This window comes from Kryptolebias marmoratus, linkage group LG22, assembly GCF_001649575.2.
Source record: "Kryptolebias marmoratus isolate JLee-2015 linkage group LG22, ASM164957v2, whole genome shotgun sequence".
NCBI classification, from domain to species: domain Eukaryota; kingdom Metazoa; phylum Chordata; class Actinopteri; order Cyprinodontiformes; family Rivulidae; genus Kryptolebias; species Kryptolebias marmoratus.
Genome location: NC_051451.1, coordinates 25,251,883 through 25,269,103, shown reverse-complemented (window position 1 = coordinate 25,269,103; position 17,221 = coordinate 25,251,883). Strand labels below are relative to the sequence as shown.

At 38.5% G+C, this 17,221-nt stretch overlaps 1 protein-coding gene across 4 annotated transcripts in view; it reads left to right on the top strand.

Annotated features, from left to right (window-relative positions):
• Positions 1-6,788: 6,788 nt before the first annotated feature.
• Positions 6,789-17,221, top strand: part of macrod2 (mono-ADP ribosylhydrolase 2) — a 403,284-nt gene continuing 392,851 nt past the window's right edge. For all 4 annotated transcript variants that reach the window (XM_025005187.2, XM_017412992.3, XM_017412994.3 and 1 more), the window contains exons 1-3: positions 6,789-7,011; positions 11,467-11,562; positions 14,473-14,592. In XM_025005187.2, the coding sequence (XP_024860955.1) occupies positions 6,975-7,011; positions 11,467-11,562; positions 14,473-14,592 (253 nt within the window). In that variant the 5' untranslated portion in view covers positions 6,789-6,974. The remainder of the gene's footprint in view (positions 7,012-11,466; positions 11,563-14,472; positions 14,593-17,221) is intronic.

Here is a 17,221-nt window from a genome sequence, read left to right as displayed (position 1 = left end):
TTCTCCAGATCGAAAAGACAAATGTGACTTTTCAGTGTGAAGTTATTTGTGTCACTGAAAGCATCCACTGAGTATTTCAATGCACTTGTTGTTTTGTGAGTTACCACAGAGCTTGGCTAGATTAAAACTTTACCTTTACCTTGGAGAATTATAAAAACAGACTCAGTTGAACTGTTAAACTCTACTGTTTGGCTTTATTTTTGAACATGTAGGCCATATCAGTTTCAGTTTAACGGTACTTAAATTCTTGGAGCACTGAGTTCTTCTGCTTTCAGAAAGGGAAGATTACTTTATCTTCCCCCAGAGGTCTAAATAAGTGAAAGTGGACCTCCTTTTTTCTTTTTCTTCCGGTATCTCCATTTCTCCCCCACCAGAACGTTTTAAGCTTCGAAGGAAGGGAGGGCGTTGAGGAAATGTAAGAGCCCCTGCTTCTATCATAATGTGCAGTGTTTGCTTTGGATCAAGTCAACAGAGATGAAAGGGTGCTGTTGACCAATTAATGTAAAGAGGGGCCTGAGACCAGGCTGCAGAGGGCCCAGGAGGGGCCAGCAGGCCTTCAGGGGGTGGCATTAGTATTGCATACCATCAAATCTCTGTGGAAACTTCTTCAGGCTGTTATTATTGGTGTGCAGAGGGAAGGTCCTTCCAGTTTTATTTGATGTGCTCGACCACACAGACTGGAGACGTGATTAATCTGTCGCTTTCTCCGCTTTTTCTTTGTTTTTTCACTTTTGCAAAAACTGGTCGAACTGTAAAATACCTTCAAAACGGAATTCATCTTGAATTAAAGGCCAAGCATTTCTCGAAGGAATGCATATTGTCTGCCGCCTTTCATGACAAAGTTTTAAACTAAGATCAGCTGCGTAATCACACAACATGTCGCACTCAAAGTACGCGTTGTGAATGACTCTCAGCACGTCAAATTTTAGCTCTATATTCATAAAACTGACCGAGTTATAGGCATTTTAATGTGTTGACTAACGTGGATTAGCTGTGGCAACCATCTTGAGTTGAATGCACTTCAAAATGTATTCACTTATAGATGTTCATTCATTCATTACTTTTTGAAAGTTTTATTAAGATTCATCCAGTGGTTCATAAGATGTTTCGCTAACAGAGTTGTAAAAAAAACCTCAAATTATGTGTTATGAATGACTGTCAGCTACTACCACGTCAAATTTTATTCCAATAATTGTAAAATTGTCTGAGTTATAGCTATTTTTGTGTCTTAAGGTCAGTTATCCTTAAAGTTAATTCACTCAATGATGATTTTCTCCAAGGTTCATTAAAAATCGTCCAATGGTTCATGAGATATTTTGCTAACAGACAGACACACAAGCACACATGGGCAACAACAACATTGTGTGCCTTTACTCTTTGGCAGCAAGTTATAATAACAATATTTCCCTAAATAGGCAGATTTTTACAGACAGTCTTACCTGAACTTATCACTTTTCCTTGACCAAAAACAGAAAAGTAGAGGTCAAGAATTTAAGCTCTTTAATGTGGAAAATCTGACAGGCAGAGTATATTTAAATTTGCACGAGCAGCTCTAGGAATTGTTGCATAGTAAATAGGAACACGTCCTGTTTTCAGAAGAACGATACAGCTGAGGAGATCTACAACGTTCTGACTCGTCTTTTGTTCAAAACACAAAGGAATTAAAACATAAAATCCAGCCGTAAAACACATATTGTGCTGCATGAAAGACACGAGGTGTCAGATCTCCTCTGTATGAGCATAAAACCTGAAACCCAGCATGCATGCTTTGTACATCTAAACATCAATCTGCACTAAATCCACTGAACTTGGGTTCACCCGGCGATGAAGAAGAAATTCCTGCTGCTCGGAGCGGGAGGAGAGCAGGTACGCTCTGCTGTGAAGAGACACGCTGGATGGGGGTTTTATTAAATGAAGAAAAACAAACACAGGGAGTAGTTGCTACATATTTTGCCAAAGCTGGAACCCACAAGAATCCTTAAGGAAAATAATCCTCACAGTGTGGTGCTTTTTAATCCAACCTCAAACCCATTCTGACGACGTAGACTAAACAAAGTGAACCACTTCATTCGCACGAGGACATCACTGTGCAGGCTAATGACTAATTCAGCTAACTGTGATTTAAAAAGAAAAGTGCCAGAAACATATCTTACAAACATGTGAAAATTATGAATGAAACTCTTGTTAAAGCAAATGAATACTTGGGAACATTAGCAGCTTCTCTTCCTTTTTGTTGTAAAGTTAAACAAGCATAGAAACTGCAGATGGGTGCCAGATTAAATCCATACAGGCACAAAAATATCAACTTCGTGAGCGTTTTGGACTATTTCTGATTGCGAATAGGAGCTGGCGTTCACATCTGTGCAAAAGATGAGCGTAATATATTACAGGACACAAGACAAACGCTTGATTGAGAGGGATGGAAAAACTACGGCACTGTTGTGTTTTCATGGTTAGAGAAAAGACATCCTGCAGGGATTACAACCAGGAAGCATATCAAAGAATAACTTTGCATTTAACAAAGATGAAATGTGATGTGTTAGTGCTCAGTGTATGTGTTGTGGATGACTCTCAGCTACTGCCACGCCAAATTTTAGCTCAATTTTTGAAACATTGGTTTAGTTATGGCCATTTTTGAGTCTGTGGCAGCCATCTTACATTGGGTTGACGCCAAAACTGTATCAGTTGTGGACCAAAATCCGGTGATTAGTTTCTGATCGTTTCATTACAATCTGCTCAGTGGTTCGTGAGATATTTCGCTAACAGGCAGCGAATGATAATTAAAAGTAATTTATCCATTATTATTTCAGTTCTATGTAAAAAAAAAATTCCCCACTTTGGTTAAATTTCTTTGTTTGTGTTCCATAGAAACATATTGTCAAACCTTATATGAGTTTTTTTTTTTAATAAAATATATTTCCTGCTTTACTTATCTATTGGTGTTAGCCAGATTTTTAAAAATGATGTAAAGTTGATCAAAATAAAGCCAGATCCAAACACTTTCCAAGGAGCACTGGAACTCTTTTAAGACCCCCCCTGAAGTTGAAGTATTGTGTAAACACTGATGGATGACATAAATGTGTTTTTGTATGTTTGATTTTGTACCAGATATGTGATGATGTGAAGCCTTCAGAGGAAACAAATCAAACAGGACGAAAAAAAATTAAAAACGAGACTGTGGATGTTGACATTAGGACCCACAGAATTGCTCAATTTTATTGCTGTAATTCCTGAAGCTCAAATTAGGTGAGAGATAATTGCAGATAATTACTTTTGTTTTGCTAAGAGAAATGAAAGACATTCACATTAAGCCAGCTGCATCTTAGACCAGGCAGCGTTCTTGTAAGTGACTTGTAGGTGCAGCCGCTGCCTTAATCTCCTTGTAACCATGACAATAACAACAGCCTACGCAAACTTACACAAATAGATCCTCCTCTGGTTTTGGAGTACACATTGCCCTGCAGAGTCAAGCGTTCGGTGGGATGATCCGCTTTGACATTTATCCTTTTGTTTTCCCTGGTCGTCTCCGCCGTGCAGGACCTGTTGAACAACGAAGGCAACGAAAATCAGACGATTATAAACAGCTTTTATTGAATTCTGGCTGCTGTATGCATTTATTTTTACATCACGGCGTGTTAAAACGACAACAAAAAGTAGAGAAAATGCAGCGCGAATGCAGAGTGCTGCCTGAGCGACTGCTGAAATCTGCTGAAAGAAAGCCAAAAGCAGCAAAAATGCGAGCTAGAAGCTAAACATAGCAGAACAGTAGCTAAAAGTAGCCCAGATAAAATCAGAGCAAGTGCCCTGAAGAGGGAATGTTTTAGAGGGAATTGATGAGAGCTTTGCAAATAAAGTTAAATATTATGAAAAGTATAAACGTTACAAAACACAACATTTACAGCACCCATCTCCTGAATGAGCTGAATGTTTTGCTATATACAGTAAATGACTAAAACAGCCCAAAGTGTGCAGAAGTAGACTGCAAAAAAAGACATGTTAAAAACAGGAGAACAAAAGTGTTCATAGCTGAAAATGTAAAATACTACTCAAACTTAGGAACCAAAAATTAACATTTAATAGTATTTTTTAAACTTAATAGATCATTACTCTGGTTGAAAGTGTGTTTGTTGCTGCATTTGACACAATTCTTTACTTCTCTATGTTGTAATGCTGCAGAAAATCATGGAAATGGAAGAGAAAGAAAGAAAGAAAAAGTCTATAATCTAACAATGTGTTTCTTTTTTTATTATCTAAGTTAAAAAGGGATTTGAAAGACTGCTGATAGTCTTAAATCTGGCTCCCAGCCTTCTGCTTAGAATGATGCAACGTTGACACCTAGTGGTTTTAATCGAACAGCACATCCCCGCCTCTTCAATCAAATCTCTTTTTATCCCCTATGTATACCAAAGAAATATGCAAAGCTTTCTTGTTTTTATTTAAAATGGTCAGATCTGTAAGGTGGAAAAGAAACAGATGTGGCGTTTAATTATTGCATAAATAAACAAAGGCCAAAGTGAAAGCTTATATTTTGAGGACAAATGAGACATTTTTACACCAGTTTCAGAAGCTGAATATTTTGCAGTTCCAACTCTAAACGTCCAGCTGCTCAATGTGATAAAGATTTGTTTTGTCAGATGGGTGGAAGGCATTTTGTGATCCAACTTTCAGATTTAGCCATTACAAACTGAGCAGGAGCTCCAGCTTCATACTGATATTATTGTATTAATTAAAACATTTCTCCATTTGTTGTTGTTTTTTTTAAATTTACAATAACTAATTCTGCTTGAAACCTGGATGTGTTTCAAGATAAAAATTTGGATGAGGTTCAGAGCAGAAAGAAATTTTCCACTCTCTGATAATGTTTCAGGAGCAGATGGGTCTGGACAACACAACAGATGACAGACGGTGGTCTCTGGAACCAGACTCTGACTTACTAACCTGGGAGAAACAGCTCCCTGCCCCATAGATGGACATAATGCCACACATTTATATCTGTTATTATCATTTAAAGTTCTCTGGTGAAACGAGCCAAGCTAATCTTATTAGAAAAAAATAAACATTTATGTTGTTAAATTCCTCATCTTGCAGAATCTTTTGGTCTTAGTCACATTATCTACTAAGTAATGAACAGCACCACCCCTCTTTATTAAGGGAGAAGATGCATAAGCATTAAAGCATCCTTTTTTCCTATTCCATTAAAGAATTTCATTGTGTATTTCACCTCGCAGCTTTGAAATAAAACACGTAATTTATACATCAAAATGTGCAGTTTGATCAAGAATAGTGTGCCATGGCTTTTGGTCGTGGAATGTCATATGATGTAGACAAAATCTACAAAAAACTAGGCTGAAAGCACCAATGGGAATCAATGGGACTTTGGTAAAACACATGAGAAAACCCAGCCCTCTCTGGAGCTCTGGAGCTCAGGCATACTTCACAATAGAAGCATCATTCAAAGTCCAAATGGGTCACAGAAAGTTGGACTTTGCATCTTTGAACTGGGGTTTTGATGTATTTTATGTTTTCTACACAATTGCAGTTTAATTTTTAGGATGTTTGGAGATTTTTCCATGAAATCTTCAACTGAGACTTGATGACGATGACTTGATTCTTACTCCCACATCCTTTTTTTGCTACGTATACAAATTATACATCAAAACAAAGGCATTTTTCTCTTCTTTCATCAAATGTGTCTCTCACCGCTGTAGGACATGAGGTTTTCTCTCAAATACTCCCAGAGTTCACACCGAAGCTTCAATACACTTCAGTTATATTTCAGTTCAAAATATTCTCTTCGAAACTGAAAACGAAGGGTGCTTTTAATTTGTCATATCTCCTACATAAAACCTTTAAGAAACATAAGGAACCATATGCACGACCACCAGAGTCTTCTGCAGCTCACAGTTTAAGAATTTCTAAGATCTGACTCATAGTTTTTGCACAGCGACTGTTTGAGGCTCACTTTTCCAGCTGTGTTTTTGTCAGCCTCTCTTTAACTTCTGGGAGTGAGAGACGTGGGTATGCGGTTACCATGGTGATCATAATGAGCCACTGGCAGCAGCCTTCAACATTTATTTTCATCTTGTTTCTGTTCACATTTCTTGTACAGTTCACATATCAAAATGTCAAAATTGATGTTGGAGTTTTGGGCAGTAGCTGCTTTGCCAATTCCTTAAAATTTCTCAAGAAATATTCTAGCTTCAAATTAATGACAACAGCACATCAGCTCATGCTCTTCCACAGGCTGTTACATGTCCAAATGAAAGGTTTTGATGATAATCATGTAAAGCCATGCATCAGAAGTAGGCTGCCTGGTAATTTGGTAGTCAACATTACATGCAAATAAATACTCTGTAGGCTTGTAACATTTGACTTGGAATCAAATTTAACTCAAAATGCAGACCAACACTGAACAATAATATAATATAACTATTTAAATGACATTTTGTGACATGGACTTTGTCTTTACTATATTTCAAGGGTTTAATTAGGACTAAAAGTAACACATAACAGCTCAGTTACACAGCTTTACAGTCATTTTGATATATTAATTTAAAGCCTTGTTTATTTTACTTGTTTAAAATAAAAATTTATAGAGAAAAACTAATTAAAAAAAACAATTTTAAGCAAACTTTTAGTTCTAAATGAAATCTTTATGCAGAGTGAAGTTAGGTTCGGTTGCGCGAACACTCTATGATTGACAGCTCCGGTGGACCAATCAGACGTTGACTTTCGTGTTCCCGTCAGCCAATCGGAAGGCGCCGACCCGTACACAGAATTTACGGCGCAGTCAAGCTAGTCTGAGCGGCCCTGAGGTCCATAGAAATTTGACAGCTTCACAGGTGAGACGACCGTCCAGAGGCTGTTTCACTTTACGTTTCTGGATTTATTTTCTCCTCGGGACTCTCTTTACTGTGAGCCTGGGGTTGTCACAGTCAAAAAACAACCATTCGAAGTCTTATTACTCCGGCAGCATGAGCAAGAAGAAAAAGGACTGGAAGACTGAAAAAGGTAAGGGTTGTTTTGGGGGAGGAATAAGGGGATGATATCCATGGCTCACACAGCAGAAATCCTAACCATGCACGGATACTGGCAGACACTTTCTTTGCTGCTTATTGCCTTGATAACTTATTTTCTGGGCTATATTCTGTCACCCATACGGGGTCTGTGCAGATGTTACTGTTGCGCCTCCCGTAATGTTTGACATTCGCACCAACACAACGCATTCAGCGCTTCCTGTTTATTCAGCTCATGTTTTAGGCGTCTTTTATTTTCAGCAAAACATTTCCTGCTTTTTCCACCTGTGCGCAGAAGCAGCAGTTCAATATGGGTCCATGCAGGCTTGCAGCTGCATGGTGCCCTTCTTGTTGCCAAACTCTCTGCTGCACGTTTAATAATAAAAAAAGAGGTGAAATGTGCCTTTTAATTTAATTGTCAGGCTGCAGAACAAACCCCACTTGTGTGTCACAAACAGTAAAGTTGTGTAATATGTTTTCTCTCCATACACCTTTTGGTCAGAGACTCAGAAGTTGGACCTGTTGACTGTTAAAATGAGTTAGAAGATGCTATTTTCCTTAATTGATTAAGTTAATGACTCTTCAGGTGTGCCACACAGGTGTAACTAATCCCACTAATTAGCCCCGACTATATGGAGTCTCTGCAGCCGTGTTTGCTGTTACTGAGTCGGTGTTTAAAACTGGTCAAGGTAAAGTAAAATATCAGGAAAATAATTCGTTGCCATTGCAGTAATCATCAGATGACATCAAACTCTGACCTTATTTATTAGCAATAATTATAAACATACTGATAAATGAACTGTAAGTTGTTTTTATCTTATAGTTTTGCAACTGTTTTTTTTCTTTCCCCTAAACCAAAACATTAATATTTTGCAGCAGAACTAATAAATAAATAAAAGAAATCAGCTTTTATATTCTAAATGAGTAGTGTAAGTCCCTGTCTGTGTCCTTACCTTAAGAAACGTGTTGAGCTCGAGGCCCAAAATGGACCTTTTTACCATTTAATCCCGTTTACAAAATTATATTTTAAATATATTCGAACTGGCCTGCCAATCTGTGACAGATTGAGCACAGTTCACGCAGACTTCTTGTGGCAGTTTGCCAACTTTGAAGCCGTGAAAGTCACTGTAAGTTTTTAATTTTTTTTTTTAGTCATCTCCGAGTTTGATGCCTTCTGAAATTGTTGGTTCGTTTAAATCAGGACTGAAAATGTTAGTTTACTGCAGGTTTCCCTATAAAGATGAAAACTTATTTTTATTTTATCAGTTATATGTATAGCTTGGGGGGGTTATATTTTGACATATTGTGTCTGAAAACCGAGCTCAGGTTAAATCTTATTTCAATAAACATGAACGGAGATTGGCCCTCGGCTGGGATGAAGTTTGGACACCCCTGCCTTGAGACATAATCAAGGTAAGTCAAAATGTAAGGGGAATTCTTAAATATAAAGCCTTCTTATGGTTATAAATAATATTTTAAACGAGGTTAGCATGCGGCTAAAGCTGGAGTCATGAAACAAGAGAAGTGGTGATTGCTAATAGCACATTTTTGTCATCATTGTCATTTAAAAACCTGATTAAACAATATAAATTGACTTAAAATACTATAATAGTAGTTGAGGCTGTCTGAGAAGTCATTATATTCTTGTTAAGTTGATTTATTAGCAATGTTTTCCACTTCAACCAGCAATAGATGGGGTCACGAGTTTCCGTGGGTCAGAAACTTAAAGGTTTGGAAACTGAGGTAGATTATAGGTTGGTTAAATCTGCAAACTATAGAAACATTAAAAATAAACCAGTGAAGTCCCCTTTAAACTGGTCGTTTTTATGTTTATATGACTTTTTAGACTGTGTTAAAGGAAGGGACTTTCCTGAAACAAAATGAGAAAATAGGCAACAACAATAAAGTCAAATGTAATTTGGCGCCATTTCTTTTCATTTCATTCGTACTATCAGGTTCAGGGATATCCATATCATTACAGCGGTTTGGCTTCCCATTCAGAACTTGAGTGCAAGAAGCTCACATGTGCCTTTTTATATAATAAAACGGATTTAGAGCTAACACTCCTGCTTTGAATTCCTTACTGACTAATAGTTCAGCCCAGTGATAAAGTGCTTTAATGCAGAGCTTTGCTATGTTCAGATGCCGTTTTATTCATTCATGTAGAATAAAAGCAGCTTTGGGAATAACACAAGTAGGCAAGAGAAAATACATTAGGGATATAACCGATACCCCCCACTGCAGTAATACCTTTTAGTGTAAGCCTGACTGGCTGTGAGATGTTCCCACATTTCTGTATTTCTTATAAAAATAAGGTCAGACTTTACTTTTTATGTTGCATGCTTTTATTTGAGGTGGAGCTTAGCCGTAGTTCTTTTAGAAAGCGAGTTCCTGTGATTGGTAATTTAATGTCGATGCCATTTAAAAGGCTTTACAGATGGTATGTTTTCGAAGTCCACGCTGTTTCGTGTGCATTTATATGGCAATGATTTCACAGCTAAACGCATAATTAGGGTAATGCCACTTTTGCAGAACATCCTGTGCCGTCTGATGAAACGGTAACAACTTGATGCTGCTCTGAAGACTCCGGTGATAAATAAAAGGACGGGATTAAACAGAGACACAACAAGCAGAGGTTGATTAACAGCTGAGTTTGTTATAATGGCTCCATGCAGAGCAGTTGGATCATAAAGAATGGTTTAACCAGCTGTTCAATCTGTTTATAGTACTCCTCTTATTTTTTTATCACTTATTGGTAGCCATGTTAGCCTAGCTGGAGCCCATTATCAGTAGGGAGGCTCACTGTGGACAAGACATCTGTCTCTGTCTTATAAGTCTGCACACTCACAGCTAGTTTCAGCTAAGAATCATCTTCTCCTTTTTTTGTCTCTTCCCTTGTCAGGGGGCTCCACAGCGAGTCGTCCTCCTCCATCTAACTCTGTTTTCTGTCCTCTCTAACTGCATCCATATGTGTCCTCTTTGTCTCTAACATCCTTCTGTCCGTCCTCTGCACATGTCCAAACCGTCTCAGTCTTTATCTCCCAGTCCTTCAACCTGTGCTGGACCTCTGAGGACCTCATTCCTAATCCTGTCCATCCTCGTCCCTCCCAAGGAGAACCTCAACATCTTCAGCTCTGCCACTTCCTGTTCTGTCTCCAAACCAGACAACATGGCTGCTCTCTCCACAGTCTGTAAACCTTTCCTTTGACCTCTGACCTTTGCTGCCACCCTTTTGTCACAAATCACTCCTGAAACTTTCCTCCATCCACTCCATCCTGTCTGGACTCTTTACCACACTCCCTGTTTTCCTGGACAGTCGACCCGACGTCCTTGAAGTCCTGCACCTTTGTGACCTCCGACCTCCTTGTAGCCTCAAGTGTCATAGAGACTTTTGCAGCCTCGTGGCTTGAATTTTGAACACGGTTCAAATTTGTGTGGTAATTTTCTTCTTAAAATAGCTGCAGAGTTGTTGCAGGCGTCTTGAACCCTTCTCAATTTAGTTTCCGCAACTCAGGAGCACTAAAGCTGTATTTTAACACCTGCGTGGGACAGAAAACATCCGAGGCCACAGCTGCCAGTGTCCAGGGTCATTTCAAAAGTACTCCAGTAGATGAAATCATAAACACGAGGGCGGCTGCCAGGGTGATTACAAAGCAGGAAGAGGAGGGAACGAAATAATGTGCATGGCCTAAAATATAGTTTTAACATGAAAACAAATGAAACTAGGCCATGATTTCCCAAAAGTAGTTATGCAAAACGTGGCAGCATGGCTCACTGGTGGCTTGGTTGGAAACAAATGGAATTCGGTGAGATTGATTCACCTTTTTTCTCAAATTTTGAGTCACCAACTAGTGATCAGAAACAATTCAGGCTCCAAACTCTGTGTAGCTTAGTCAACATGACTGAGTTCAGAAACTAATGTAGTCTGCTTAATAAAAAGCTGGACAAGTTAACAACTGCAAGCGCAAATAAGTCCAAGCAGCCGGTGAGCCTAAATGAAATAATCACAAACTCTCAGGTGCCTGCGGCTGAGAAACCACTCCAAGATTATTCACTGCCTTTTAGACCCAGACTTGAGTGGTAAGTAGTCATACAAGTGTTTCTCAGCAAAGAGTTCAGCTGCATGAAGCAGAATTAGCTGTTTAAGGTTCAGGTTTTCAGAAAGCAGAGAGGTGTCTGAGCAGAGAAGTGGAGGAGCTTCAGACTAAACATTCATCTAGATAAGACCTTCATCTGTTGTTGACATGGCTGGAGGTCATTTAGAATAAATAAATAAGAAAAGAAAGGCACTGGAACACTAACTGGATCTTAACTAAGAGGAAATAAATGATTATCTGGCAAAAAATGCGTTTTTAATGTAATCTGGAAATGGATATTACACACCTATGACTCCTATGTCACCTCTTTTATTTGTTTATTTAAATAAATTTCTGGTTGTTTCCTTCCACAGAACGACTTCTTCGACTCACTCAGGAGGAGAGACGCAAGGAATATCGAGATTTCAAACCTCTGGAAGAAATCCCAACCTGGAGGGAAGAAAACACGCGTAAGAGAGGCGTTCTGTGTTTTTTAGGATTGGATAATGGATGGTAAACTATTTTTTTACAGAGACCAAGCAAATTTAAGAAGCTCTTTGTGCTGGAAAACAGACCCAGCTAAAAGCAGTTTGCAGATAAATGACTGATTTTTTTCTCCTTATTGCAATAATAAGGAACTGAATATTTTGAAGAGGTAAAATGTGACAGAGCAGCATTGGTTACCTAAAAAAAAAAAAATCTAATATAGCAGGTAATCCTAACATGTTAAATTATAATTTAGTGGACTTGATTAATCTTTCAGTTTTACTCATTTTTTATAAAATAAACAGAGTTAATCATATATTACGTTGGATCAGCTCAAATACTGCGAGCAAATTCATGTTATTTTGTGTAATTTTGTAAAATCTTGTCACTTCTGCACATTTCACTTGATGCTCGATTAGTTTTGTCAGATTAAATTGTTCAGTCTGGTCCTTAAAGTAAATTTTACATGAGCAGGGAAATGAAGTTGAACAGGATTTCTCACTTCAGGGACCCAACAAAGTGCTTCAGTGAATTAGTGAACTTAATTCACATAAATAAGACAATCATGGAAAATACAGCAAACAATTTAAACTTAAATATATTTACCTTTTTTTTAAATCAATAACCAGAGCAGCCTAATAAATTGGTAAATCTATGATCCACAACTCCTACCCTGTAGCGTTTAACAAGATAAAATGGTGACAGGAAATAAATAAATGAATGAATTAATGAAAGAGTGAATGAGTTTCCGAGGTCTGTTGAGACTTCTTCACATCTCACTCTGAGCTGAACCGGCTCTGTTGCTCCTGAGCTACGAGTCTTCAAAATATCAGCGATTTAAAAAGGACCTGAGCTGGAAAATTACATTAAGAAGTAATTTAAAGATTTAAAAAATGCCAGTTTCTTGTGTTCAGAGTCTAATCTGTCAAGGAGATTGCTCTGAATTCAATGGAAAACCCCTCGAACTGGTTGAACTGAAATAAAGATTTGCTGCAAAATAAAAAAGTGGTGAAACTCTTTCAAGGTTTACGATGAGGAGCCACTTCAGTAGCAAACTGCTGCGTCCTCATTTCGCCTAATAATAAATAAAAATCTTAAACATTATGTGCCAATATCCCAAAACAGAACATCGTCAATACTCCAAAGAGCGTCTGGTGAAGACTTCTGAAATGATCACAAATAGATTCAGCGTTTGGAGAGATTTCATGCAGGCGGCCTGCAAAACGGAACCGTTCCTGCTGGGAAACGTGGATTCGGAATTAAACCGATGATTACATGAATATTGTGGGGAACTGTCCAAGGTTATGAAGGATACGTCGGGTCCTGTGGACGGGTTCTTCGTCCCAAAGATCCGGTCCCTGAGCACAAACAGTAACACTGCGTTTGCTGTTAAGCAGCAGGAGGACTGTGATCAGTTACACATCGGGCGGGGGGGGGGGCAAAGCAGCCGCTGGCCAAAAGAATGGGCCAACATCAGGCCAGGCATCTGTGGTTTACTGCCAGCCAGTGGCCACTCTTTCAGGGATGAAGATGTGCACATGTTTCAGAGACAGGATTAAAGGAAGCCGGAGACCTCCGTGTCCAACTGTCCTATCACTCAGCTCTCTGTGAACAGCAAACAGCCATTAGGGCCCTAAGGATCGGTCCTCTTTTGCATGTGAACAACTAGTTTTGGGCGTCACAACCAACAGGTTGATTCACTAAATGAATCTTCTGCTTATAAGGCCGAGTTTGTCTGCAGCTCCTCAGACTGAAGAACTTTAACTTTAAAAGCTGCCTATAGGGCATGCATGGAAAATTACATATTTTTTACTATTGCATTTGGTATATGCAGTTGTAATGTTTATTATAATAAAGATATTCACATGTGAAATGAGAGAAAAGAGGAAGCAAAACTTTTAGTTGTATTTGTAAAGGCAAATACCCTTCAAAGCTTCTTTTTCTCCTTTTAAATTGAATTTTTACTTTAAATTTACTGAAGGTAGAAAACAGGAACGAGTTCATTCATGTCATGCAGTCTTTAAGACGCTGATTTACGGACTAATATGTTGACTATAAAGGTGAATGTTGTTAAATAAAGAGGGAGGAAAGGATTCAGGACTGAACTGGGTTTGGCTGCTCTCAGTTCAGATTTTAGCTTTTAATAAATTTATTTTGCTTTGCACACAGCTGCCTCTAAAGATATAAGACGAACAGGTTTTAAACTCTAGAAATGAGTCTAAAAGTTTCTTCCCTACGTTGGCCGGGATGATTTTACTCCCTCAGGTGTCATTTCTCAGCGTTCCTGGTCCCTCTCCTCAGCGTGGAAAAATTAGGCAACTCTAATATGTAGAAAAGTTGCACCACATAAAATGAATTACTGTAAATATGGGAAAAAAGATAATTTCATTGAATTTTAACAACCAGTTTGGGTCAAGATGGGACATCATTCGGGCGTGGATCCCACCATCATTAAATCTCTCTAAGAAGTTCTCAAACATCCCATAAACTTGTGGAATCCACCAGGTTTTCTCAAGACGAACGTGGAGCTCAACCATCTGAGAAAATAAAGTTACTCATCTACGATAAACCCAACAGACAGTCAGGAATGTAAACTTTCTGACGGGGTCATCTAATTTTATTATAGTTATGATTTAACGACTGCGTGACCGATCCCACTAAGATAACAGCCAAACTCTTTGCCTCATTTGTCTTTCTGCTAAGGAATATAAAGTTATAAGAGTAACTGTAATAATAAAAATAAATAACAGGAGGTTGGTTGTTTTATAGAGAAGATCTTAAAGAATAAAGACGTAGAACCAAGATGTACAGATATTATGCGTATTTATTTAGTGACAACCCTGTAAATTAAGGATTTTTCTTAAATGAATGCAATATTTTCTCACTTATTTCAGCCACTGACAAAGAAGAAGAGGAAGAACAGGGGGTCCCAGACAGAGGGGGGCTGAGTGATAAAGTTTCTCTCTACAAGGGTGATATCACCATCCTGGAGGTGGATGCCATAGTCAATGCTGGTAGGCACTCTGACCTTTTGACCTTTTTTTAAACTCCGTTTGTTGTCAGCTCTGGTGTTAAACTGTCTTTCGCTGCCCTCTACTGTCGAGATTCAGGAACTGCTGGTGCCTGATGGTTTTCCAGAACGACTCACAGATGGATCTGACTTAAAGTAAAGGGCTGTTTAGATTGCAATCCTTGCTTTTTTTGTCTTTGTAAAACAGGATCCTGTCACTAAATAATTTCAGATGTGCTACATCTTTGTTTTTTTTTTGTCCTTACTGTGTCATGCATTTTTAAAAACGGTTATCTAATGCATCTGAAAGGGAAAATCAGTGACAAATCTGTCAAAGTGAGTACAAAACGAGGACGCAGCAGCATGGATGATTAGCAGATATGCCTAATTCAGGATTGCACCACCGTTATGTAACTTTCTGCTGTCTGCTCACAACCTACAGTCACAGATGCTAAAAAATGTTTTTACCTTTTTGATTTTATAGTTGATCTTAGAAACATTTTAGCAGCTTTTACCTTCATTTAGAAGTATGCAAACATTAAGTTAAAGGCACTAAAAAACTAATAACAGTATTTCTCTCTTATCGATGGTTAACGCGTCCCTAAATTAAAAATTTGGAAGCAAAATTTGAGAATAGAGGCAGCCGAAGTGACTGAAAAAAGGTCAACAAGTCTGATGTTTTTGATGAGTATTTATCAATTCAATTTCAGAAACTTTATTTGTCTCCAAGGGGTGCACAGACGCACAGACACCGTGACGAGTGAAACGTTTACACTCATAACGTCTGCAGAAAAAACATAGTTTGAGCTCCGTCTTTATGCTTCTCCACCGCCCTGCTTGATCCCTGATATTTATGTTTGACATCCGTCTTACTCCTCCTTTCTCCTTTCTTTCACGTTTAGCAGCAGATTAACTCTTATATTTCCACTTTTCTGAGAGTCAATGCTTGTCAGATTCCGCCATATTTGTTTACCTACGCAGACTATGGCCGTAGTGATGTGCGGATGGATCCAGATATCGATATTAGTGATTCTTGAGTTAGTTTCTCTCCGCTGCTTTTAGTATGTCGCTCTTGTTCCGGTAGCGCCGTGAAAGAGGAACATTCTGGGTCATTCATTCATCTGCGTCCAATCCTGGTCCTCGAGAGCCACTATCCTGCATATTTTAGCAGTTTCTCTGTTCCAGTACGCCTGATTACACCTGCAGAATGGCATCCATGTCTGCAGAGGTCTGTTGATCACCTGATTATTTAAATCAGGTGTCTCAAGTTAGAGGAACATCTAAAACATGCAGGATAATGGCTCTCGAGGACCAGGACTAAACCCCGCCGTCATAGAAGATTGCAAAAACAAACACATTACTGTCCAGAAAGCAGTGAAAACAAAACACGATTGTTTGTTGATGCCTGTTCAGAAAATTGAGATGAAGGTGAGCGTAATGTTTGGGACGGCGTGTTTAAAATTTTCAGATTAAACCCCGCTTGTCTTTGTTTAAACCCAATAAATATTATTAACTTTCAGGCAGGCAGTTTAAATGCTTCCAGACATTCGGGGTTGTGATTAAACTACAATGAGGCAACGTCTACTTTTTTAGCAAACCATCAGGGAGCCTGAAAGGTTGAAAGAATAGCTGAAGGCTTTTATGACTTTTTTCGAATGTTGCTCTATTTGCACTGCCAGACTGGCTGACTTTGTCCAGGTGCTGCCACTGATAAGAATATATATATGGTGGTGAATTTTGCTTTCGGTTTTTGTTTACTGTCTCTGCTTCACTTTGCACAGCAGGATTTAGTGAAGATGGATGCATTATTTTTGACAAGGGCAACAAATGATTTGCACTTTTATGTTTCTATAAAAACTGCTGACAAACATTACGTTGGACGTACTTCGGCTTTTGTCGCTCTTGTCCTGGTTTTAGTTGGTAACAGATTTGAGACATCGTGGATGTTGAGCAACTTCTTGACTTTCATCCATTTCATTGTTTTCTATATGCTACCTAACAATGTTTTGGCCCGTGTGTATGCGCCTGTGTTCATATGTTTAGCAAAAATGATGATTAACCTTTTAAAGTCAACCCAATTCAAGATGGCTGCCTGAGCCAATCTACCTTGTCAGACACAAAAATGTCTTTAATTTAGTCAGTTTGAAAGATCTTGAGCTGAGATTGATCAGATTGCACAAGATTTGTTTAAAACTTTGCCTTTCAGTGCTTGGAGTTAACTTTGTCTGTCTGTTAGCAAAATACCTAAAGAACCACTGGATGGATTTTAATTAGACTTTTGGGGAAATAATCATTGAATGTGTCTCTACAGCTGAGAATGTGTCTTTTTTTCTCACATGAAGCAAACATGGAGTTCAGCAAACTGTAGGTGAATGTAGGCTGTGAAAAAACACATTTTCTAAGCAAAGTTGTGTTTTTCCGTTCCAGTTCTGCTCATGTTGCTGGATATTATACAGATATTTTGTGTAATTTTTGCTTTGTATCATATTCCAAGGAGATGTTAAATATTTCTGATGCAGGACAGCACAACGTGGGCAGCAGGAAGTAAAAGAACTCCTGTTTGCTGTTGCAGTTATAGTTTCTGCCTATAGCTTTAAGGGGGTGCCAGGTTTGCTTTATGTCGTACATTAAAA